The sequence below is a fragment of the Cimex lectularius genome, unplaced genomic scaffold (assembly GCF_000648675.2).
Source record: "Cimex lectularius strain Harlan isolate CLEC.00 unplaced genomic scaffold, Clec_2.1 scaffold125, whole genome shotgun sequence".
Taxonomy (NCBI): Eukaryota; Metazoa; Arthropoda; class Insecta; order Hemiptera; family Cimicidae; genus Cimex; species Cimex lectularius.
Window position 1 is genome coordinate 243209 of NW_019392662.1, and position 27629 is coordinate 270837.

The 27629-nt window shown below is 36.4% G+C and overlaps 1 protein-coding gene across 3 annotated transcripts in view; it reads right to left on the minus strand.

The window, feature by feature from the left end:
* Nucleotides 1-27629, minus strand: part of LOC106668811 — a 65673-nt gene that overhangs the window by 3425 nt on the left and 34619 nt on the right. For all 3 annotated transcript variants that reach the window (XM_014397940.2, XM_014397941.2, XM_014397939.2), the window contains one exon: nucleotides 19989-20118. In XM_014397940.2, the coding sequence (XP_014253426.1) occupies nucleotides 19989-20118 (130 nt within the window). The remainder of the gene's footprint in view (nucleotides 1-19988; nucleotides 20119-27629) is intronic.

A 27629-nucleotide genomic window follows, 5' to 3' on the forward strand; every position in this document is an offset into this window, starting at 1 on the left:
CTTGACTATTTTCTGTGGGACCATTTAAAAAAACAGTGTTTACTCCAAACATAACCCCCAACTTCAGTTGAAGAACTGCGGCAGGACAGAAAATGCTTGTCAACTCTCTTCCCCTGACTCTATCGCTTTAAGCACCGGTAAAGAGTGGTTAAAAAGATCATATCTTTGCATCATTACGCAAGGCAGGCAGTTTGAACATTAAATGTAATTAATAAATAGAAAACCAAATGTCCCTTTTATTTCAAACTTGTTGCCAAAACTCTGTCATTTTTTGACCAATTTAAAATCCGATTGCACCATTGTTTTAGCGTAAAAATCATTTAATTATGTATCAGGATGTATAGAGTATTTGAAATTTTGAAGTTGAACTGGGCCTGAGGTACCCTGCATAATTTTTCTCAAAAAAAAAGATAAAAATTTTAAACTGGACTAAAAAATATTAAACAAGTATTTTTTATTTTTTTGACAGCGCCATTGGTTTAAGAGAAATTCAGTCGGGCCAGTTAAAAAGGACACCCTGTATAGCTGCTTTCTATATTCAATGGATGGAGAATAGCAAATATGAATATGTATAAATATTATATTATATTTGTTTCCGCCAAGTAATCAGTTTCATATTCGTCCTTGAGCTTGAACTGTAAAATTATCCGAAGCGGAATGAACGGGAAGAAAGCGGAAACCGACTGAAGAAAGGATGACGGCAGGTCAGGGTGCGATTGTGCAACTCTTGTTATTTATTCCTCGGCCCGTAACCGGATAATCATGGAATCCATGCCGTCGCCGAGCTGTAGTGTGCTTGTTTTGAACTTCAGGCTGTCAAATACATCCGATTGTTCAAGCATTGATTCAAGCATTAATTTATACAACCTAATTTCGAAAGGGAAAATTCGGCTGTTATGTACTAAACGACAATTTCCCACATACCAAGTTATCATGCCATAATTTGGTCTTCGTACATTCTCATCAAGATATACGACAAAATATTTAAATTTTTCTTGCGTTTTTCGAAAAAATACTGATAAAAATTGATTTTCAGCGAAGTTCGGTTCAATGTTAACTCATGACAGATGAGCGACGAAAAATGAGAGGAAATTGCAAGCAAACGGAAAAGGAAATTCAGATACGCATTTCTGCAATTCTCCTGGAAAACAATTAAGTCGGTGGTTAAGAAGAATAGTTCAACCTATTAAAACATAATTCTTACACAACAATAATTAAAGTTATTTTCTAAACTTGCTATACTGTACATTTCTTCAAACAAATGTATATATTATATATCTCAGATAAATCTTATATCTCGCGAAGGTCATAAAAATATGTAATGTTCACAAATACCTTTTCACTTTTCCAAATAACTGCTCAAAATGAAAAGGGATATTGCTAATTTTGTAATATTTACTTTCCCTGGCATTATTTTTATTATAAATTGCATTAAAATTTATTAGAAATTATTACGCTTCTTCTGACGGAAAATTTAATTAAGGGCTTTTGAAAAATAACAAAATTAAAGGGTTTAATACCATAATTTTGTTTATTGGGCACAATATTTTTTTAAACAATTAATAAGGTGTATTATATCCTCTTTTAGCTAAAACCTGTGCACCTGTTAGGCACAATTTCATCCTGTGTCCTTTTCCTACGAGGCACTCAGTTGTTGCAGGTCAACTGGCTGCGGATGATCGAAAAGCCTTCTCTGCAACGTATCCCAAATATGCTCGATAGGATGGATGTCTCGAGACAATGTGGGAAGGAGCGCAGATGGGAAATTCCCAGGATTTCTAAACACTGGTGAACAACTCTGCCTCTATGAGGTCTGGCATTGTCATCCAGAAATCGAAAATCGCTGCCAATGAGATCCCTGGCTTGAGGGATGAATTCCTCCATAATTTCTTGGATATAACGGACTGTGGTGAGGCCGCCTTCAACAATATAGAGTCCAGCTCGTCCTCCAGTGTTACAACACTGCAGTCAATCGTTGCAGGTAAAGAAGTGGCTGCAGATGGTGATCTGAATGCTTTTCGATGCAATGCATTCCACATGTGCTCAATGGGATTGAGGTCTGGGGTCAATGGGAAATTCCTAGGTTTTCTAAACATTGATAACAACTGTGACTCTATGAGGTCTGGCATTGTCATCCAGAACTCGAAAATCCCTGCCAATGAGGTCCTTGGTTTGAGGGATGAATTCCTCCATAATTTCTTTGATTTAACGGACTGTGGTGAGGCCGCCTTCAACAATATGGAGCCCAGTTCGTCCTCCAGTGTAAATCCCAGCCCAGACCATTACACCGCCTCCTCCAAACTGCAGTGAAGGGAGCACGAGCTGGGGCATTGTACGCATCCTCTGGACTCTTCGGCGCCTGCTATCACTATACAGACATTCGCAAACATAACAGCATTCTAATTGTTGTTCTCTTCTAGGCGCTCGATGTACCATATGCTCCTGAGTGCTGGCGGCGGGCTGTTGCTGCAGGTCATCTCAAAGGGGCATACGATGTGAGGCCAACTTCCCACAAACGATTACGAATCGTTTGTATTGATACAGATGGTTGATAAACTATGGATAGGGTGCTGTCTTGCAGCAATGACAATATTTCTGTCCTCTGTTAGCATTGTAATGCTCTGAGATCCACTTCCAGACCTCCTATTGGCACTTCCAGTCTCTCGGAATCGGGCTAAACCAGGGAGACCACATGCTGAGAAGCAACTGCCTCTGCGATATCTGCTTGCCGGTGATATCGATGACTCATTCTCATATTTTGAACTTTTGATTCAAGGTGTTGTCTTTCCATGGTTGAAGCGAATACAACTGAATTAAAATGGAGAAAAGATGAGAAAAAGTGTTTGTTTATAAAATGATTAATCTTCGTTTACTATTCTTAAGAAAATCCATTAAACAACAAAAATTTGTTTGTTTTTGGATTGTATGTTCTATTTTGTCTTATCCGACTAACAAAAATATATCAGTTAATTTAATTAAAATTAATAAAATAAGAATTAATTACCATTATCCCCATTCATTTTTAAGCAGTTTATGTGCACATACACAGAGTTGAAAAAACAAAAAATAAATAAGATAACAAAAGCAAAAAATATATTCTCAAAATTATTGTAAATGTAAACAATGTAAAACTAAAACTGAAGGTACTTGGGGATAACAGGCGAAAAATAAGAAAGACGTTAGGGCTGATGGTTGGGAAGGGTAGAGGGTTGGGAAGGCAGGGGCAACAAAAGCTGACACCCAATGATTTGCGGATATTGTGGCCAAGTGGTTTTCCAGAAATAGGACAGTATCACAATTTTGCAAAAGTTTAAGAGAAAGAGGCCAAATTGTGAAAAGAAGGATGAGAAAAGAGTGGGTCGATGATGAGGACAGGAAAAAAGTATGTCATCCACTTACAGCGAGGTGCTTGCAACACATTGGATACCACCTTAGCCCAATAAATAAGTGTCCAGCTAGGACTCCTAAAAGGCAAAAACCATGAGTACGAGATACTCGTAACAAGGCCTGGGGGGGGGAGAATAAGCCAAAAAGGTAAAATTGTGAGATATTTTCTTGAACTCTACAGGATGATGAACCTTTTGGTAGTTTCCGAACATTTTGGCTGACCACCCTTGTTCTTTCGGTCTGTCAAACATGTTTCAGCTTCGCAACAACTTGCCGGTGGCCTCGATGGCTCTTTTTCACAACAATTTTGTGAATTTCTGGTTCAAGATGATGTCTTTCTATAGTTAAAGAAAATACAGCCGGATTAAAATGGAGAAAAGACGAGAAAAGGTGTTTGTTTATAAAATGAGCTATCTTCATGTTTACTATCCTTAAGTAAATCCGTTATTAAAAATGAGGATTAACATTTGTTTGTTTTTGGTTTGTATTATCTATATTGTTTTATCCAATTAACAAGAATATATCGGTTAATTTAATTAAAGTTAATAGAGTAAGAATAAATTAGAAATATCCCTATTCAGTTTTGAGCAGTTTACTTGCGTTCATTTTACCACCAAGCCAAACTTGATGAGCGAAATCATGGGAGAGAGTGAAGATCGTTTGGCTAACAATTTCCTCAATCATGTTCAACCTTTTTAAATTGATGAATGAATGACATGGCAGTAAATCCTCTCTGGGAGAAAGACTAGGTGGCAGAAATTTTATTTAAACGGCTTTTTATAAAATAATTCTCAAATGAATTAAATAATAAAAGACCAAAAAATAAAGCCCCCCTGCCAGGAACCATACTTATCATTTACCAGTTCTTGGATTACGTTCGAATTCGTCAGAAACTCGCGAGTCGAGAGACGTGAGGAGCGCAATGACATTTCACATTGCGAATATAGGTTAGAGTTATAAATTTGCCACTCTGATTTCTAAATTTACGTAATGGCAAAGCGAGGGAGGCGGCCGATGGGCTTGGATTCCTTAATCATACTCGATATGAACGAGATCACTTACGTAAACCAGTCAGCTACGTCGAAAGCCCGAAAATTAGGTAAGACCTAGGACAATACAGCTCATAACAGTTCCTATTGGTAAGGGAAAATTTTCTCATAGGAAAAAAAATTCTTTTTCCTCATTTTGAACGCCTTGTGTTATCAACTAGATTGAACTACAAACACAACGTGTGGCTATTTATACATCCTTTTTTTTTTAATTCATGCATGTGATTTTGTAAAATGTCTCTCTTCTCAACGGTATTAGATTATATTTTGTTGATTTATTAAATTATTTACGGTGTGTCATATTTTTTAGCCAAAAAGACTATGTTGACGTTTTATAATTAGGTCAGATAACGGATCAACCTGTTGTTTCCGGATGATCCTTCTTGGAGGGAATTTCATAAGTCCGACATGCAACCGGACACTGTCCAATTCATCATTAGATTAAAAAGCAAACAGGTTTCTGTTCTAACAATTTCAAATCGTAAGAGCTAGCAGGATTAAATTAAAACTTCAGTTTACTGATTTACAACATGATCTAATGTAAAAGTTCAAAGGACGACCGGTCGAACGAGATTTTCTTTTACTGGAATCGAATGAGTGTTAACGCAGACCCAGCGAGACTTGGCGGGCAGGATGACAGAAAAAACAAATTTCCTGATCAACGGTTGTAGTTTAAGATCGAGCGAGAGAAACTCAAATAAAATGGTCAATCTTTCATCCTACCGGACGCACAGCTTTACCTTATTCGAATGCAGGTTCGAAGGTTTAAGAGCTGGAGCACCTCGCTCGATTTCTTTCAACGTCTCTGAATTCCATTTCCCGGTTATCAAACTGTAAATTTAAGTATTTTATATTAAATTTCAAAACATTGGCAGATTTTCGAAATACGCTCTAAGGAGTTCTTGGGGCGGGGTTAAAATATAAAATATAAAGAAGCTTGTTGGAAATTTGTTCAGCTTCGAGATAATTTTTAGAAGCTTCCGTTATAATATGGGATTTATTTTAATGAATGAATAATAAAAGATGAAAACGGCTGAGATCTGCAATATGACCAACTAAACCCATTCTTTTAATTACAATCCAAGTAGATCTTATGACAGTGTTTACACATGAACTGTATGTATATTAATTCTTTCCTTTTAGGATGGCTCCAGAGGATGCTTCCGGAAAGCATGGGCCTAACATAAACCTGATGATATTGACCTAGGAAGGTCCATGACAGCGATAATTAAAAGGACTTTGTCGGATACATTTTCTGTGAATTTGTTGAGGGCAAGCGATGATAGTTTTTATTTATTTTTTTAACGAAGGTTCGCAACTTCAGAGGTCATATAAACCCTCAGGGTGCCGGTGCTTTTGAAAAAAAGCCCATTTGTATGTCGGTTTCGAATGCAGGGCCGCTGGATTCGAATCCGGGACCTTTACCTTATAGTGATGAGCGCCGTGTCAATGCCTAAACCGTTGCGGCCACCGACGCCCCCAGCGATGTTAGTTGTTCTAAAATCTTGGTATAAGCAATCTTTGAGATATAGTTTTGACACATGAAGAGGGCTGATTGGACTGTGGCATGTTTTTGGTTGTTTTATCGTTACGATATGTGCATGTTTTATTTTTACTCGGCCAGCGTGTAGCACCAACGACAGAGCTGTTGGTAATAGGCGTTTCTGTTGTATGATGTTTGATATAATAAAAATATAGTATACAGGGTGCCTTTTTTAATTACCCGGCTGAATTTCTCTTGAACCAATGACGGTATCAAAAAAGCAAAATACGTGTTTAGTATTTTTTAGTCTATTTCAAATTTTTAACTTTTTTGGAGAAAAATTAGACAGGGTACGTCAGGCCCAGTTCAACTTCAAAATTTCAAATTCGACCCTATACATCCTGACACATCGTTTTATAAGATTTTTTACGCTGTAAACCGTGGTTCAGTCGGATTCTAAATTGGTCAAAAAATGACAAATTTATGGCAAAAAGAGTCATTTGGTTATTTTTGGTTTACATTTTACATTTTAGTTATTAATCACATTTCATGTTCGAACTGCCTGCCTTGCGTAAAATTCAAAGCTTTGCTCTTTTTAACCAGTCTTCGCCGGTCAGAATCAGGGGAGATGGATTGACAAGCATTTTCTAAACTTTGCTGCAGTTCTTCAATTGAGGTTGCTGGCTTATGAATGGCGTAGACACATTTTTTTAAAAGGTCCCATAGAAAATAGTCAAGTGGAGTGAAATCGGGTGAGAGAGGAGGCTACCAGATCGGGCCATGAGGAACTGGATGAGGCTGGCCATCTACCTATCCTGGAAGTTACGATTCAAATAAAGTTTAACCTGCAATGGACTGTGTGCGGGGCATCCATCAAGCTGGAGAATCATTCTTTGTCGGTGTTGCAGAAGAACATCATAATAGGTTTGGTGAAACCCGCCCTCAAAAAATTGACCACCTGATGATGCCAGGGGTACGAAATTCTCGGATTTCCTCTGCCCACTGCCATTAGAGGTGAACTTGGATTCATCAGTGTATAAGATGTATGGAAGAACGTTTTCTTCAGCCTCCCAAATCGACATTTGTACAAGGAACGTTAGACGCCTGTCATAATCAAAGTACCGAAGTCCCAGGTCAAGATGGGAGCGATACGGCGTAAAATTGTTAAGTCCAAAGTACATCTATAATTTTATTTTTTGACAAACCTAAAACCCTTCCAACATTTCGGAGAGAGGAATTCGAATTTTTACCAACGTACAATATAAAACATTCAGCTCCTCGTCGAAATTACGCTGCCGAATTCTTTTTCAATAACTTTGTCATTTTTTGACCAATTTAGTACCCGATTGCACCAGTTTTCAGCGTAAAACCTCCTTTCAAACAACATGGCAGGATGTACAGGGTCGTATTTGAAATTTTGAAGTTGAACCTGAAGTACCCAGTATAATTTTTCTCCAAAAAAAGGTAAACATTCGAAACTAGACTAAAAAATATTAAAACTTATATTTTTATAGCTTTATTGGTTCGAGAGAAGTTCAGCCGGACCATCAAAAAAGGACACCCTGTATAGTTGATGTAATAGGGATTTATTTTAATGAATGAGTAGTGAAAGATGAAAATGGCCGAGATCTGCACATGTCCACTAAATTACATTTATTACTTTTCCCTGTAGATCTGTTCGAAAAGAACGCGAATATTTTCCTTTTCGGATGGCTTCAGCGAATGCTTCCGGAGAGCATAGACCTAGTTAAGAATAGACCTGAATTCACTAGTTTTCGTAGTCCGTTTGACCAATTAATACTTTTCAATTAATTAAGGTTTTAAGTTGAGACAAAAAAGTCAATGGCACGAGCGGGATTCGAACCACGATCTTCGGCTAGATACGCCGCTGCTCTACCACTTGAGCTATCGTGACTTCGACCCACTCGGACAATAACTTCCCATCTCAACCCCACCTTTTGAATTTTCCCTCCTTTTTGTCATTTTGAAAAATGACAGCAGCGGCGTATCTAGCCGAAGATCATGGGTTCGAATCCCGCTCGTGACACTGACTTTTTTTCCTCAACTAAAAACCTTAATTAATTGATAGACCTGTATGTTGAACTAAGAAGGTTCGTCCATGGCAATAATAACTAAAAGACCTTTCCTGGATACTTTTTTTGTTACGATAAAATCCCCTACACATATTTTTTTTTTTAGGTCGTTAGTATTAGATCAACTGTACGGTGGATTTATTGATAGCAAAATGGCGACGGCTGGTGGGTAGCGGAGGCTGTTGGTAATGGGCGTTTCTCATATGATGAGATGTTTGATATAATTGCTACTGCTCACAGTGGCATTTGATTTATCAAACGTGAAATAAAAATAAAACTGAGTGAAACTTAATTAAGTGCATGGGAATAGTGATTTTACTAAAGTGTAGTATTGGTTCCTTCGAGATCGTCCAATCTGTGTTTAAAACTGTTCTTACAAATGATAATTCTGTTACTGAATATATTTCCTATGAACAGAGGAAGTGGCAGTTTCTAGCAGTTAAAGTATTAAGCGTCTGGTCGGTAACCCGCAGTGCTGAAAGAATCGCTCGCATAGCTCTTTTAATTGGTCGGTAATGATTAGACCCGAACGCATAAATCGTGAATCGTCGCTTTCTCTTTTGGTGTGTTAATTCTATTAATCTTTCATCGGCGGTCTTTGGATTCTCGTACCTGTTTTTCACTTTTACACGACCATTACAGTCCTGGCTCGTCCTTGGTGATGTAGAAAGTGAGATCCAGATCCAGAAAGTCGTATATGGCGGCGTCCAGATGAAAAGACTTGGAAACCGAACTCATTTAATCAAGTTTATTAATGAGCTGTTTATTTATTGCTAAACAGCTATTACTTTCTATCGAGCACGCGATTGAAATTATTAATTGTAACTGTAGTTTGGGCCTTTCCAATCATTTTAGGACTTACAATGCGAATTCAGCTTTTAAAAAATCTATCATAACAGATATGCAGTTGGACACAATAAATATATCCTTCCAAATTAACTTCATTGGAAATAATTTAGTTTATTTTCAATACTGCGACAATATTTTAACGTAAATACATATCAATATGCAATTGAAAAATTTTCTCTTGAGTCGGATTAGTTCTAGTTATTTAATATTTTCTCTCTGCCACTTGTAAAAGAAGATATATTATATTATTTCATTTAATAAATCTTCGGTTCGTCGATGACCTTAAAATACACAAAGTTCATTCTGAATCAGATTGTGCTCATTGGTGGACTATAGATCCTGTAAAATTGATGCACCAATACTATTTAACCCCGGAACATTCTGTAGCACTATTTCATTCAGCAGATTTAAATATACCTTGTCCTACCCGTATCCAATCTCAAATACATCATTGAACTGAGTGCAGTTGAGTCTATGCAGTAGATACCAATCTTCGTAGAGGTCATTAGACAGGTGAAAAAAGACTAAATGCTGGGTTCACCGAGCTTTCGGCACCTTAAGCCTAGTACGCACTGGGATTCTTAGAATAGATTCATGTTGCGGGGCAGAGTCAGGGCTGCGTTTGTTCCGATGCAGCCCCGACTCTGCTCCGCGACAAAGAACCGTGTCCAGACCAAGATTCAGTTCACATTCATCAGTGTCTGCGAAAATGACGGGGGAACTAGCTCTCTCGGGAATTTTCCTTGCTATTTTTTGCATTGCATGTAGTGCATCCAATCGGAGGAGTATTAAAAAACGCTCAAAAAGATGGTGGGTTCGACAAATATTCCGGCGGGAATCAGCACGGGAAAAATATTTTGGACACGTTGGGATTAATATCGCGTTGGGATAACGCGCAGGGTAGAGAAATTTTTTGAGGATGTCCCCGACCAATTTCGAAACCATTTTAATGAAAGTTGCCTGTCAAATTTCCAAGAAAGATATCAACTTTCGGGAATCTATCTCTCCGGTCAACAGATTAGCTGCCACATGCCGTGAATGAAACATCCCACAAACAACGATGGGAATGCATGTCTTCAATAAACTGTAAAGTCAACTCGGTACTCCACAACATAACCTTTATACAAGACACTATCAAAATCTTCAAGAAAACACTAACTAGAACGTCAACTAAACAAATGAACCAAGAGCGCTTGTTCTGATTCACGTCCGCACTGGCAAATGCTGCACAACATTGAGTCAAAGAATCCCACATCGGATGGAATTCAGAGTCCGAAAATGCTAGCCCACCACACACCAGATTCATCGCAACAATGAGTCGGGGCAGCCCGGACTCAGGCTGGTCTCAGGCTGGACGCAGCCGAGACTCTCCGGAAATTCAAAGAGTCGATTCAAAGAATCCCAGTGCGTACTTATCTTTATAGGCATCATTAGGGCTTTCCCACGGATGAAGAAAACTATTAACATGGAAAACTACTGTACAACAGTTTTGGGTTTAAGGTTATGGAGCACATGGCCAGGCATAATACGTTTTTGATGGTGAAAACAGACATCTCGCTAAAAATCCATATGGCTAAAGGTCCACCTATTTTTGTTCTGACTAGCAATTTCTTACAGATACTTTTGTGATCACAGAGAATATTTACAAAAATTGGGTTTTTTATATATTTAAAACTAAAATTATAGCTATTTACAGAAACTATGTACAAAGGATTAAAATTAATGGAAGAGAGAGAGAGAGAGCGACAAACCCCGTCGTCTCCGGTTGGACTGCGACGTACAATAGTTTTCCATGTTAATCGTTTTCTTCATCCTTGGGAAAGTCCTGATGATGGCACTATAAGGCGCGACAGCTCGGTGAACCCATTTAGTCTTTTTTTTCACCTAAGACCTTTACGAAGATTGAAACCCTACTTAGATTACATGCATGTCGATCAATGAACATTATATGAGTAAATATCATTAAAGCTCTTGGTATATTTAATCAATCCATCTCCTTCAATCATTATAAGTCAGTCACTAGAGCCAATACATTTTATATTTTATTTCTCACAATTCCAAAGACTTTAATCCTTACATCTCTGGTCTCCCCGTTATAACACCTACATTGAACAAATCCAATAAATACAACATAAATTCATCAGGTGGATAGGCAGCAGCAGAATTACTGAGGTTCCCATCGATTCTATACAGCAACACCTACAATTAACCACACACTATACTTGAAGCTCTGTTTTTATACATACTTCTCATTTTTAACATGCTCTTCTGATTTAGGTATTTCAACTTATCAATTTTCATGTCCCCACCAATCTTACTAGCACAAACTCATTCTTCGAAATTCCTTCAGCTACTATCAACTAACTACCTTTAGCATTCACCCATCAAATATTCCATAAATTAGGTAATAAATTCGACAACAACGTTGATTTATTTAATCTCTTGGACAGTTGAAAAGTCATATAGCACACTTCATATTCCCCTAGTTATAAACTCTATCTACCATTTCCTCGTATGTAATTGATTCGTATAATTTTAAATTGAATCTTGCTTAAATCAGCAAAAATCTTCCCATTTTTACTTAGAGCTAAAAGGAATTTTAGAGAAAACTCAGAAATTCAGAAAGAATTCCCTCTAGAAAGTCCTGCCATTCGACTATTGAAGTGGTGCAATCAGATCCTTTTGCTGAGCATTTCCTCACTATTTTGGCCTGCCAAAAGCGTTACGGCATCTCGCCATCTTCAATGCTATATTTATAGTTAAATAACTACAAACTATCACTAATAACTATTAAATTCACTAGTTTTCGTGGTCCGCGTGACCAATTAATATCTTTCAATTAATTAAGGTTTTTAGTTGAGATAAAAAAGTCAGCGTCACGAGCGGGATGAAAAATGGCAAAAAGGAGGGAAAATGAAAAAAAGGTGGGGTTGAGGTGGGAAGTCCGAGTGGATCGAAGTCACGATAGCTCAAGAAGAGCAGCAGATCTAGCCGAAGATCGTGGGTTCGAATCCCGCTCGTGACGCTGACTTTTTTATCTCAACTAAAAACCTTAATTGGAAAACTAATAACTATATATAAACCATCACAAGTCTGACAATGAGTTCAAATTCATATTTTCATCATTCTTGACATAACTTAATCTTTTTGCTTATTTTCCTTTAAGCCAGATTCAATTTAAAAGCTGAAACAATCTGGTCAATTAATCATTTGTATTAAAAAAATACCAAATCTTATCTTTGATGTTTTAGATCTTAAAACACCCTCAGAGTAATGTCATTATCCCTGATGTTGAATATGTCTCTTTTCAACTCAATTTAATCAAACAAGGTTTTATGATGGCTGCGGAAGAGGAATCATATTCCTATTTAATGTGAAGGCTGAGAATCGAGTTGAAGGAAGAATAAGTTCAGCTGGATGAAAACTAGGTTGAAGGAAGAAATGACAGAAATCGTACACATTATAAAGTATGCTCTAACCGAAGAAAAAGGGTAAACCAGAAAAATCTGCTCTGATAAAAACTATCACCATTATATCAATTCAATTTCCTCAAAAAAAGCGAATGGCAAAATAGTGCTAAAATAAAACCTCTTACGATAGAAATGACGTCTGGAGGTTGTAAGGTTACAATAACATGTGAAAAGCAACATTGAGTTATCGGACAATGAGCAAACCTTGCGTCAGGCAAAAATACAGCTAAAGATCAACAAATCAGTATAGCATATGATCTAACTCCGGTTACCAAAATAAAAAGGGACCTTTCAGAAAATAAAAACGAAAAGTACAAAGTTTGACAAGCGGTGCCGAATATTAATTCAAAGCGTAGTCATCAAAGGAGGAAGATGGCCACCAATTCTCAACGATCACTGACAAAATTCATGGAAGACTTTGTTTCCAAAATGGAATTTAATGTAGTGTCCCAACATAAATGTAAGGTTAGCACCGAAAATTGTATAAAACTGTTTATTATTTTATTTTTAAATGATTTATTATTGATTTTATGTTTAAAAAAATTTGTAATACTTATTGTTGTAAATATGAATTTTTCAAAAAAACACAATTTGATATACGCATTTTCTGTTTTTTTTTTCTTTTTGTTTTTTTATTGATCGTGTTAGTTGTATTGCAGAATGTTTGCATGGTTTCATTTATGCGAATAAGATATTTATAATTAGGGTTTATGTCGAAACGTACGACTTTTCATCGTGTCGAACTTTCCATTTTACTTGCATTTTAAAGGCCAGTTGATTTGAGACGTGGTTTAGTTTTGGGAAAATTATTCACGTTTTTCACTTCTATTTCCGCGGTGAAAGTTATGTTTTGTTGGACGATTCAAGATCACTATTGTTGTCGTCTCAGCAGTATTATAATATGACATAGCTGGAAAATATTTTTAAAAGAAAAATGATAGTTATGTAAGAATGATGTTTTGAAAAGACGATTAATGATCCTTAATAATTTTCATAATTGATGTCTAGGCTAATTGCTAACAAATGAATTGGATTTCTGGCATTCTTGGAAAATGCAAATTCTACTTTCTTTTGTGACATAGTTCTCAATCGGAATTAAAGACTCCGGATCTCCGAGGAGTTCAGCATTAAATCGAATCTGCAAAAATGTTCTACATTTTTCCTTAACATTCAAATTATGAATTGAATGATTTTGTCACTGTCTAATCAGCATATTTTCTAATAAGCATGAAAGACCTGCCCAGAAATAATTATTTTTAACCGAAAGATATTCATTTCCCTTCATGACATTGAAGTTTTAGAACTTCAAACAATAATTTTTCTGCAGAATCAGCAACTAATCAGAGTTTAAATAGTAACATATCCTAGAATATTCTAAAAACCCATCATTTCTAATCCTCGTGAATCAGACCGCGTTTTGTCCTTACGACGAATCCTTACAAAACGATTACTGATTATAGCGACAAACCAAACCAAAAAAGGATATGCGTATCAAATACACCGACAAGCAAAAAATTTCACCCAATTGATTCGATAAAAAAAGTTCTGCCCTTAATTTGTCTCATTGTTTTTACCAATAAATTCTTGTTTATGCTATGTTTTAAATTGGGAATATCAATTAAAGGTAAACACACTTAATACTTAATCCAAAATAAGGAAAAGAATTTTTCGATGTTTACTTTTTACGGAATTTAAAATGTTTATTCAGTCCCATTTGAATTCTGAAGCAATAAACTATTTAGATTTCATCTTTGTTTTCTTAATTTCAATTTTTAAATTTAAAAATGCCTCTTAGTGCTGAGGATGTTGTGCGTGGTGTGGCACTTTTTGATAATGGAGTTCCATCAGGTATGCGGCTACTGCCATCGCAGTTCCCAACGAAACTCTGTCCTGGGAAACTGGGTCCTACCATAGAAGACCCCGTCCTGGACGCCCTAGGGTAACAGAACCACAGGATGACCGTTTTTTGACTTTGAGAATTTTGCGAAACCGACACCTTACTAGTTCAAGCGATTCATCAGCTCCAGGAAGTTCGAGGTGTACAAATTTCTGAACGCACTGCTTGAAGAAGCTTAAATCAGTATGGACTGATGGCTTTTCGCTCCGTAAGAGGGCCATAGTTGACCAGTACACCCGGAGTTGCACGCATTTTATCGAGAACCATTGGTCTTTGGATGATTGGTCTGCTGTACTTTTTACAGATGAGTGTAGATTTGTTCTACGATCTCCAGATGGGCGTAAAAGAGTGTGGAGCAGGCGAAGCCTGTAATTTTTCTTAGAGCCAACCTTTTCAACGTATCTCAATGATGGTGTGAGCGGGAATTTCGATGGAAAGTCGCACAGAGTTGGTTGTTGTTCATGGAGGGTCTTTGACGGCCACTCGCTATGTGGATGAAATTTTGGAACATCATGCGTTGCTCGATGAAATCATCCACAATACTACTCAATTCACGCCCGTCCGCATGTCGCTCGCATAGTACGAACGTACGTACCTTCGACAGCATAACATCATGGTCTTAGCCTGGCCAGCCCGTTCTCCAGACATGAACCTCATCGAACATTAATGGGATAACCTCAAAAAACGAATAAGAGCACGTCCATCACTTCCTGATACATTCCACGATCTTGAAAGGATTCTTCGCTAACCTCCAGCACAGAGACATTTCCAGACTGGTAGAAAGTATGTCGAGGCGTCTTCGAGATTTAATTACGGCAAGAGGAGGAAATACGCAATATTTAAATGTTACTTAAAAATCTAAAACAAATTTTATCAGGCTGTCTTTTTTTTTCATTTTCCTTAGCAATTTACATTTTTTTTAATATACAAAGACTCAATTATTAAACTTTAAAAAACGTGAAACTTTTGTTAATATATTAAAATATGTAAAAATCAAGTTATATTACAAGTGGGTGGAATTTTTTGCCTCTCAGTGTAGATCGGAAATGACCAAGATACAGATCCACCACCCCGCAGATTCCAAGAGGAAATCTTAGGCACTGAAGCGCAAAAAATCATTTTATAGTAGACCTAAATCATCGTAGAATATAATTTTACTAAATAACGGTTTACCCACTTAGTCTATTAGTTAGCACTGTGTCTACGACGATTGTTTTTTTCCGGTGATTAAACAAAAGTACACGATTATAAAATGCCAGGGGTTTTCTAAAGTACGCTTTGGCAGACCGATTAATTACTTTTGCGCTTTCCTTTCACAGGCTAATTGCCGAAAATGTACGATATACCTGTAATAGTGACAAACAAAATCTCTCTCCAGGTCGAAGATCGGAATTGTTCGCTTTGGTGCTGATTTTATTAGGATGAAGGATGGATTGGACATTGTACTACTTCATACAGGCCAATAAGTCTACTACCTACTTTTGGTAAAATTTTAGAAAAACTATTGAAAAGAATTCTTCCGATTATAAATTCTCAAAACACAATCCCAGACCAACAATTTGGTTTTCGCAACCGTCACTCAACTGTCCAGCAGTGTCACCGCGTGGTAGACATTATTTCCTTCTCCCTTGAGATGGGGCAGTACTGTCCCGGAGCCTTTCTTGACGTAAGCCAAGCTTTTGATCGAGTTTGGCACTGCACAGTTATCTCACTGACCGATTCTTCCAAGTCATCGAAGGCCATTCCCTCTCTTCATATTTTCCTATCCGTGCTGGTGTTCCTCAGGGTAGCGTTCTAGCCCTAAACTATACCAGGTTTTCACAGCTGACATGCCATCTCATCCCGAAACCATCACATTTGCATGCGATACGGCAATTCTCTCTAGCAACTCCGACCTTGTCATTTCCACTCGAAACCTCCAACAACACCTCATACTACTAGAGTCTTGGTGTACAAAGAAAAGGATAAAATTTAAAACAGACAAATCCACCCACACATTCACTCTTCGTAAAAAGATCTCCCTCCCCTGTTTTCTTAAACAATATTCCCCTCCCAACTGCGGACAAGGTGCTGTACTTCGGATTGTACATCGACAAACGCCTGACGTGGAATCCTCACACACGAATGAAACGTCAGGAGCTTATGACACGATATAGAATTCTTGCACGACTTCTTGACCAACGTTCTAATTTACCTCTCAGAAATAAAAGGCTGCTTTACAACACCATAGTTAAGCCGATTTGGACTTACGGACTGGAAGTGTGGGGTTCAGCCAAACATTCCAACATTCATCGCATTCAAACTGCCCAGTCTTTAATACTACGAAAAATATTAGATTTTATGTATCGAACCAAACTACACATACAGAATTACGTATTCCTTTCGTACAAGATGAAATACGTTTCCGTTACCGTAAATTTCATAAAAACCTCCCAACTAACGTAAACGAGCACATCAGAAACCTCGCTTCCCGACGAATCCCCTCAAACCCTCCCCGCCGACTGAAGAGACAATGGCCGCGAGATCTCCTAGGAAGTGATGGTGATGACAGTGAAAGTGATAATGACACACGTATCAAAAACAAACAATCTTGTAACATTGGAGTAACACCAATGGGTGTTTTCTCCACTCTTGGTTTTAATTTGTTATATATTACCTTGCTCACTGTTACTTATTACCTACTTTAAGGTAGTTGTAATGTACTACAAAAAAAAGAAGTAATTATAAATAAATAAAATAATATTTATTAAGATGAAAAGATTGAAGGTATTGCGCAAGACCGAGCAGGGCGATTTTCCTACTTTTTTTAATGCGTTGAACACAATTTGAAAGGAGGCCTCTAATCATCAGGTCATATTACCGAAAAGTCTCCATTGGTCCGTGGTTTATTAAGACGGGTTATATAATACACCGAATTAATTATTTTTTTGTTAAAGGAATATTAAAGATAGGAAATTCAACGGGTAAGAACAAACCATTTCCTAGACTCCCATGCCAGGAATAAAAGCTGCTTTGTCGTATTTGTATAAACTGTAATCCCATTTTTACTATATGAACAATACCTTTTTTATACCAATTAATTATTATTTTTATCTAAGGTTTTTGGTTGAAATGAAAAATTAGTGTCACGAGCGGGATTCGAACCCACGACCTTCGGCTCACGATAGCTCAAGTGGTTAGAGCAGTGTCGTATTTAGCCGAAAGCGTGGGTTCGAATCCCGCTCGTGACCATAATTTTTATTAACTTAATTGGGATAATTAATATCGTCAATTATGACCACTTAGCAAATTTGGACCAAATTTTTTAGTTTGTTATATACTTGACTACACAAAACCGGCAGCTTCGGCCTTGACCCCTTTTTAAAACAACAGAACACGTCCTGTAGAAGGAATTGTATTATTTAGAAATGTAAAAAGTACAAAATCTTTGGAACGAAAGCAAAAAGAGATTTGGCCGAGTGCGGAAGGGAACTCCCTCACGTACTGGAACAGAAAGAATACGTGCCGGGCACTGATTTAAAACGGCCCGGCCACCCTTTCCCCTCGGGCTTTACCTAACTTACACTTTTTTCTGATGAAAGGCAATTTTCGTTTTAGGGTAAAAGTAATTTCCTTCGAGAAAAAAGCTAAACAGTTGTGCTTTTTGCGCCGTAACCAGCATATCTGTTATGGTCATGTTGCAAAAGCAAAAGTTCAAAAATCCGCCTTTTTTAAAAATCAAAGTGAGAAGACAGATTTGAAATATCTGTTGTATACGAATTTCTTGTACATGGTTTGTGCAGCGTACAGATTTTTAAAAATGGCAGTCAACAGTATGAATAGTTTTAATTGCAAAATTATTGATCAATAATTATTGATCAAAAGTATTGATCGATCAATTAAATCAAAAGTATTCCAGAAGCTAATGAGTAGCTTAATTAATTAAGATCTTTAAGTCCAAAAAATCCAAAAATATTTAACGAGAACAAAATGAAAAGTCGATAATTTTTACATAAATTAATTAAGGTTTTTAGTTGAGATGAAAAAAAGTTAATGGCACGAGAGAGATTCGAACCCACGACCTTCGGCTAGATAGGCCGCTGCTCTACCACCTGAGTTGCAAATTTCCGCTCAATGAATTTTCGTTTTAAACGGATTTCCGCGCATCTCATTAGCGATTCTTAGACAATAGTCTCGGAATACGAAATAAAAGCAAAAACACATTGCATTGAATAAATATTAATAATGAACTGTGTTGATTATTAAGAATAATTTCGAGTAGCGATCATACAGTAAAATTTCAATTAATTAAGGTTTTTAGTTGAGATAAAAAGTGTAATAAAGATTGGATCGAGGTAATGATAGCTCGGGTGGTAGAGCAGCGTCGTATCTAGCCGAAGGCCGTGGGTTCGAATCTCTCTCGTGCCATTAACTTTTTTTCATCTCAACTAAAAACCTTAATTAATTGTAAAGTATTAATTGGTCATGCGGACCACGAAAATAGTAATTTTACATAAATGTTCAATAAATATTAAGTAAATCATTTTTTTAATAAATTTTATAACATTTGTACAAATTTATTACAATTTTCAGGGATATTTGGTCATACTAATTGTTGTAAGTTCCGCTTTATTATTTTAATGATTTTCTATTGAAAAAATTAATGACTTAAGATTGAAAAAATGATGAAAAAACATCATATTTAAATCGATACGTGTACAAGTATAAAACACACTTGTCTAATGACTATTGAGTAATGATTTTTTTAAAAATCCTTTATAAGCTTACTACTATCACTGTTTTACCACTGCTCATGGTTTTCCATGATTTTTTTTAATAGAGGAATCTATTTTTTACATTCTTTTTACAAAAAGAAAGTAATTTTAAAATTCATTATCTTAATCAAAAGTTATAGCCAAATTCCTAAAATGACACGAACTTTTTAATTTATGTAGAATTCAAGTGTTAATAATTATTGACACTTTATTATAATATAATGTTTATTTTATTATTTTTAAAGACACTTTCCAACTAGAATTCCTTGCAAAGTCATTGGACACAAAATTTTCTATTTCGATATCCTGACTATATAAACAATATTGAGTCGAGCTTGAACTTTGGCCACACTGTATATAATAAATTAAATAAATTTTGAATTTTAAAAAGTATCCTGTTATAATGTTGGGGAACATTAATGCACTAAAATACTTGCAGTGGTGAGAGAACAACTTTAGAGAAAACTGTTTCCTTAAAGAAAAAAATCGGCGGGATGAATTTGCCAGGATAAAAACGAAGGTGAGCTCGATCAGGCTGGAGTTGGTATAAGGAAATTGCCGATTGCCTATAGACCTGGTTATAAAAACATTCGAATAAAAATATTAACACGAACAATACAAATGGATATTTGGAAGCATGTGCTCAATACATCATACATCGAACTCACGATGGCTCAAGTGGTATGAGCAGCGGCGTATTTAGCCGAAGGTCGTTGGTTCGAATCCCTTTCGTGACACTAACTTTTTCATTTCAACCAAAACCTTACGTAAACATGTACACGACATTTGAAAAATGGCAAAAAGGAGGGAAAATTCGAAAAGGTGGGGTTGGGATGGGAAGTTGGTGTCCGTGTGGATCGAAGACACGATAGCTCAAGTGGTAGAGCAGCGGTGTATTTAGCCGAAGGTCGTGGGTTCGAATCCAGCTCGTGACACTGACTTTTTATCTCAACCAATACCTTATATAAAGATTAATTAGTTGATCATAATATTGATGTCTACTTACCTATGACACGAAGGGCAGAGGGACGGCGGCGGTAGGCTGTTATAAATGAGCGTCTTCTCTTCGGGATGTTCGTTCGCCGACTTGAGACCTACTTCGATTAGACTTCCGTAAATTGGGCCGAATCCGTCCTCTGAAACAAGTAAAATAGGCATTGGATCGGATATCAAAGTGAGGAAACGCAGCGAGGCCAAACGGGCCTCGTAACTGTCAAAACGCAGTTGCAGTTCTTAAACCAAATACATCAAAATACAACATTCAAACTGTTCATTTAAACTTAAATAATGTTAACTTTTTCTAAGCAGTTAAGCAATTCAGTTTATTTAGTGGGGATACAAAGTTGTAAAGAAAATTACAATCTCTAGTCTTATTGGTTGAAATAATAAATAGTCGATAAATAATATAAATTTAGAGATTTCCTTTTGATGTCTGCGACATGTACTAAACTATAGTCGGGTTGTTTCCGATCGTTTGGTCTGCCCATCACTGAAGATAGCGAGAAGGTGCGACGCTTCTTCCACAGAATAAAACAACGAGGGTAGGCAGGCCAAAACAATCAGAAACGGATAAAGTACAACTTAACTATCGTCCGTTCCTTTCTCTAGTTTGTCGTATTAACATCAATTACAGGGACAAGTAAGTTAATGTCTGGAATTCATTATATCTGTAAATATAAATATAAATATTGTTTCATCAATGAAGACAGGTGCCAACAATTAATCGTCCTTTTAAATAGGTCATTATTTTTATTGAAATGCGTTTCTAAATGTGGCGGCCAGGTGGGTCCAAGTAAATCTACAGGCATAGAAAATATTTCCGTCGTACACACTTTTGGACCTGAGCCCAACAAACAAACCCATGAATAATAATTAGGCGAAAGAAGGTAGCTGCGGCGTCTGGCTAAATATAATTTATAGTTTGTTGTTTCATTTATGGGCCGACGAACAGTTATGGTCATCACCGGCCCTCTACGAAAGAGGCTATCTATCTCCATCTATGTTCTTTCTCACGTCTTTTAAGTGTCATTCAGTCATTTGAGTGTTTTGTTTTCAAGTTGAAGGTCATTGACTCTCTGCTATATAAATGATGTGGTTTTGTACTGTTTCAATAACTTACAAGCCTTCGTTGGTATTTAAGATTATCAAATTGGTAAAAACAAAGACAAATAAACAAGAAGACTAACCAGGAGGGACAAGGAGGTTATTTGACTACATGGTCTTCTTAATAGTTCTGTGTTGAGCAAACCATGGATAAATAGCAGGGAAAATGTAATTATAAACAATCCTACATTTCCTAATACATACCCACAAGACTTTAAAAAAAATACACATAGTTCTTTTGAAGTGTTTTCTATCGGCCTTCTGATGTCACATATGTTGTACAAGTATCGGGGAGAAGGCCATCAAAGAAGTTGGTTCATATTTGAGGTTCACACGTTATTAGTTTTTATTTAAGTTATAGATTGTACTACTGATGAAGGCATTAAATAGGTCGAAAGCTTGACTATCATTTTTTTAGTTTTCTTCGATTGCCTTCTCCTTGATAGTTGTACACCATATGATACTACATATATACATCTAAAAAGTCTAATGACCTTGTGTCTATTAGTGAACACACTCCTACAAGCTTCTTGCTTTCTATATCGTACGGTTATTTTTCCCTGTATAGCGGACACCGAAGCGGTCTTCACTATCAGATACCCATAGGCACATGCGTAGCCTAGTGGGCATGAATCCTCACACGAGCATGGACCTGAGACCAATGTCAGACATCTCCTGCAGTAATTTCGTAAGTATCCTCTGTACTCAGCGGTTACTCCATTCTTTTCTTAACCGTCTGTCTAAAAATATTTTCGGATTGTATGAGTTGAAATCTACTACTATTTGTAAAAGACAAAACAGTTGGTATAATATAGCTTTTATTTCAGTATGGTACCTTCTTCAGTCTCGGCTTTTTGTAGTCCAAAAGTTTAATTTTTCATAATCAGTAGGCAATTTAATTTCATTATCTAAACAATACTAGGTGTTTAATTAATTTTTGCAGTAAAATTACTTTAATTGTACTGACAATACTAGAATAATACTAATAGATAAATAATTATTATTATAAGATTGCAGAGGTTCGTAGCCAATTTTTATTCTAAAGGGAATAGTGTACGTTCGCTAATTGAGAAAATATCAGCCGGTTTTCTAATTATACGATAAATATTCGTTTGTTGTGTGTTTCTTAGTGAACTGTTGTTTCATAATTTGTTGAAGTCGTGAGGAGCGGTCAAGAATGAGGTAGTTTAGAACGTTTTTCATTTTTTGGCCGTCGTTTCGACCTTTATTCGGGTCATCTTCAGGGCATAAATTTGGCGCTAGTCTTGTGGTTGGTTTGGTGTCACACTTTCACACAAAACCAATATAACATCACAAGAAGAGCACCACATTTTATGCCCTGAAGATGTCCCGAATAAAGGTCGAAACGTCGGCAAAAAAAATGAAAAAGTTGTTTTTCTAAACTACCTCATTCTTGACCGCTCCTCACGACTTCAACAAATTTTATGTTTGTGATTTAATCGTTATGGTATGTTATGATATTGCTGGCAGTTCTCATTTGATTTTTTATACATGTAAATAAATCAGCTTCTTGATGATATATTAGATTTAGTTTTTAAATTAATTACGATTCAACTTTTTGGTTTCCTATGTTATGAAACCTTTCAACCGGAAAACAATCATCTCGTCGGCATGAGCCTAGTTATCGAGAAAATAAACATAGAAACAACGGTGCTTCGTATGTGGAGCATGTAAGCTTCCTTCCTTTTTTGCATATTCACAACCGGAAGGGCCAGGCTATGTGAATTTGGCCGCTAATGAACAACAAAAGGCGTTGTTAATTAACGTCTGCTGGCGATTTCTTCGCGATTAACGTAATCGGTTTTGACAAACCATAAATTTTCCCTTATGTAAAAGACTTTTAACAAATCCTCCAAACTATACAAAATGGCTTTGTCCTATACCTTTTATTTGACTTATTTTAATAATTTTTCCCTGTAAGCTTTTTGTCGGTCCCAGTTTGGTGAGGAAAGTCCCCGTTTCATCTGACCCTAATCCAGAATAAAAGGACCGTCTTTGATTCTACGGCTCGATAAGTGCAGATTGCCGTTCTTCAGAATCGGCCAACACTGCACCACGTAATTTCAGAATTAGAAACCAGGGCAGGCGGCACAGCACGGGCTGATTTATAGCCGTGCAAATACGATTTTTTTAAATCCAGGCTGAAAATGCGACAACTTTGAACAGAATAGCAGTTTGCAAATATCCTTGATTATTTTAATTAATTACATTTTCAATAAATGAAATGTTTTTTTGTTTTTTTTCCCCAAGCCTTTTATGAGTGAGGAAGGAAAAAGTCAGATCCAAAATTATATTCAAATCACGTTCGTTCGAATCACGCTCGTGACACTAATTTTTCATCTCAACCAAAAACCTTAGATAAAAAGAATAATTAATTGACATAGGTGAACATTATGTATTTACATGAATAGATAATAGGGTTTTTTGTCACATTGTCCCAGTGCAAGTACCTCGCATACATTTTTCTCACTTAGCACCCCCAAATGGTTCACGAAAATCTTCAATAAATCATTGCATTTACGGCATCTCTTGCGTATTCTTGTTAGGTCTGTTATGTTTTATCATTTTCATACTTATGAGCTTAAGTATCGCGATGCTCGGTTAATCCTGAATTATTCTTATTTAACAACTTACTTTGTTGGTTTACGGAAATCTTTGATGCATCGTTTGCCTATTCATGTCAGGGACGTCAAAATCTGTAGAAATGATGAATAATGGATTGAGTGCGGTGTTCAATCGTTTTTTAAAAAAGAAGTTCCTACTAGCAGTAAGTTGTTTTCCAACGATCTGGATTTCGAGCCCTTAGCTCATCATCAGGTTGGAGGAATCCTTCCACCTGATGATGAGCTAAGGTCTCACAATCCGGATCGTTGTAAAACAACTTACTATCTTTTTTTTTTTTTTTAAAGGGGCAAAATCTGTTGTTTTTTCTTTGTCACATTTGTGAGTTTAAGCATCGTGATACCATGGAACGAATTGCAAGTGCATAAGCTACTACTCATTTATAATCTTGGCTCCATGGTTCTCGACAATCTTGAATTAAAAATTGCATTTATGGCATGTTTCGTATGTATATTAATTGAACTAGGACAATGGAAACAATAAGGAAAAGGTTTTGAGTTCAGATTTCGACTGAATCCCTAATAACCGAGTTGCGTGGCTCTAATGATACGTCTTCGTTTGAAAAAAAAATTAATCTAACATGTCTAAGGGAAAGGACGAATCGCTACGCTTTCTCTTATCAGTCGTAATTTCTTCTATGACAACTTTATTTTGTCTGATTAAAATCTCTTTTCAAAATGGTGTCACTCAAACTATAAAAAAGTGAAATATTTTACGGCATTCAAGCCCTTGGATGAGCGGCCATGTGAGAAAAATACATAAGAAGTAGGCGCATAAGGACACCAACCGAGGAGAAACAACCAGGAAGGATGAAGCGCAACCATGTGCTTTTAATTTATAACTGATTTATTTTAAATTAGGAGGAAATGTTCAGAACAATTAACACTTTTACTGTTTTAACGTACCGTGAAGTAAATTTGCTCCTGTGATTACCGTTCCAATGGCGAGTATATTAATGTTTAAATCATTAATGTCTTTCTTCGAGAAGTCGTCCATTTTCTTGTTTATCATAATTCAACTTAATTTTGAGGGAGAGAGATTATTGCATTGTTTATAGTCGCAGTGATTGGGTCAACATTGACCTCTCTTACATCAAACGATTTATGTCTTAACAGTGGAAAGGCGAGAAAATCGGAGATAAGAAGGTTGGCAGATAAAAATAAATATTAGATTATTGATATGTATGAACTGGAGTACTGCGATCATCAAAATCATAGATTAATATGACGTAAAAAGAACGAGTGGTGAGAGAGGCCTACGTAAATCGTAGATATCGAAAAAGCTAGAGGGAAAGTATAAGAAAGACTTCAATGTACTATCGGTATAATAATATGTATTCGTTGGCATTTTTAATGCGATTATTTTTTCTGCCCTTTTAAAAAGTTTGGCATACCGAAAAAAAAGTTATTTTTGGATTCATTATAATTATTTTTAACATAAGTTAGTGTTAATCCTTGATGTGGGGCATCGGTGGCCGCAACGGTTTAAGCGTTGACACGGCGCTCATCACTGTAAGGTAAAGGTCCCGTGTTCGAATCCAGCGGCCCTGCATTCAAACTAGAGGTACTTACAAATGGGCTTTTTTTTAAAAACACCTACACCCCGAGGGTTGATATGATCTTTGCTGTTGAAAAAAAAATCCTTGATGTTTTGGGTGTTTTTTAACAACGCGCGGATGATTTCTAATAATCAAACAGTACGTTTTTAAAATTTTGTTTAGATTTTCACATAACATTTTGTCTGTGAACTGTTTTGAATGTTAAATTAAATGGGTGAACTTGTTTAAGTGTTAAGAACTAATTGTTTGAACTGTTTGTTGTACTGTTTCCTATTTGTTTATTTTATTTTTTTAAGCACATTTGTATGTCGGCGCCGCTGAATTCGAACCCGGGACCTTTACCTTACTGTGATGAGCGCCGTGTCAACGCCTAACTGTTACAGCCAACGACGCCCCTTTTTTCCTATTAATATGATAACATTTGAAATATTAAAATTTTTAAATCGGCAGGCTTTCCAACAGGATGGTTCATATTTTTAATCGTTCGTTTTTGTTTTGTACAGAACTGTTGAAGGGAAGTACCGAGGGGATTGTATAATGTCTAAAGCCTCGCCAAAAATTTAACTAACATTTCAAACAATTTTCTGAAAAAGTTTACAGTTGGATCGAAATCGACTTGCTAACGGCAATCCGTTATCTGAATTTCATAAATTATATCGTTCCATGATTTCGACTCCAGAAAGCTATTGGACCAACAAGCCTCTAGTGTTAGATTATTGTTATGTTAAATTTGGGCATGTAAGAGTGAATTTAGGCTGCCCGAGCGTTAAAGGGAACCGACGAAAAAGTGAAAATCTTCATTGATGCTTATCAAACCATCTTTTAATGAATGACTACTCTTAGGTAAAATTGTTTTTATAAGAAGAAAGCTCGAATGGGTAATGTTTACAAAAATAAATCTCTTTTTCTTTCGAGGAAATGACAGAAAACGGAAAACGAACGTGTTTAATTTGACTAAGGTGAAAAGTTTACGAATTTCAAATTGATGCGGAACGAGACAAACAAAACTTTCGCTTTGAATATAATACAATTAACAAAAATACGAAAGAACGGAACAACAATAGAAAGTTAACGACCATATTGCATAAAATGGAATGTCTACACTTCCAATACAAAAAGAAAAGTTTTTATGACACAAATGTACGCTGTAATTTATGCAGCTTTCACGATAGATGAAAAATCTTTATTAAACGTCAATTTCTGTCATGTTAACATGTAGAATTTGGCGAGATTTCCTCTTGAGTTATATGTGAAACGAACCCGATCAGACACTCATAAACATTTTGAATTTTCACTAGTTTTCGTGGTCCGCTTGACCAATTAATATCTTTCAATTGATTAAGGTTTTTAGTTGAGGTAAAAAAGTCAGTGTCACGAGCGGGATTCGAACCCACGATCTTCGGCTAGATACACCACTGCTCCACCACTTGAGCTATCGTGACTTCGATCCACTCGGACACTAACTTCCCATCTCAACCCCACCTCGGCGTATTTAGCCGACGTGGGTTCGAATCCCGCTCGTGACACTGACCTTTTTTATCTCAACTAAAAACCTTAATTAATTTTGAATTTTGTTGAACAAGTTCGATAGTCATCGATCCCAAATCATTATTTACGGTTTTATGAATTTTTTAGTTATCTGTTGCAAATTATTAACTTGTTTGTAATCACTATCGATACTAAGAACAAGGGGTTGTTTTTAAAAAAATGTTAATTAACTAAAAGATAAAATTAGGTTTTCTGCTGCGGCAATTTATTCCAATGATTGGCTTTCGTTCTAACACATAAGCATACGAATCAGCAACTGGCGTATGCTAGTATATAAGAGGGACAAGCACCACATAAAAGCAAGCGTCAAAAAAGACGTCAAGGCCTTTTATTAAAAGTATAATTTATTAAAATAATTAATACAGTCAATTATGACTGCTAAAGGCACATATGGAATAAAATTTAACGAACAAATTATTACTTAGTTATGTTCTTAATAACGTTTATTATCTCATCTGGCCTCGCGTAGCGTTTTAAGTCTCATAGATATAAAAAAAATACGCGATCGGATTATCCGTCCCTTTATTATGTTCCATAAGTGTTATATAGGATCATAGGAAAACATCCTGGCCGATTCAGTGTGGTAATCCTACATCTTCCAAGTAATGTGTGACAACTCGAGCTGCATGAGGTCGAGCACTATCATGCATTAGCACAAAGTTATCCTCAATAAACAGAGCAAATGAGGGGACCTCAGCTTCCAGAAAAATTTTCTCAATGTACTTAGTGCAGTCAAAGAACCATTTTGTACGATAATCAGTTCGGTAAGGGCATGGACGTAGATACCATATCCGA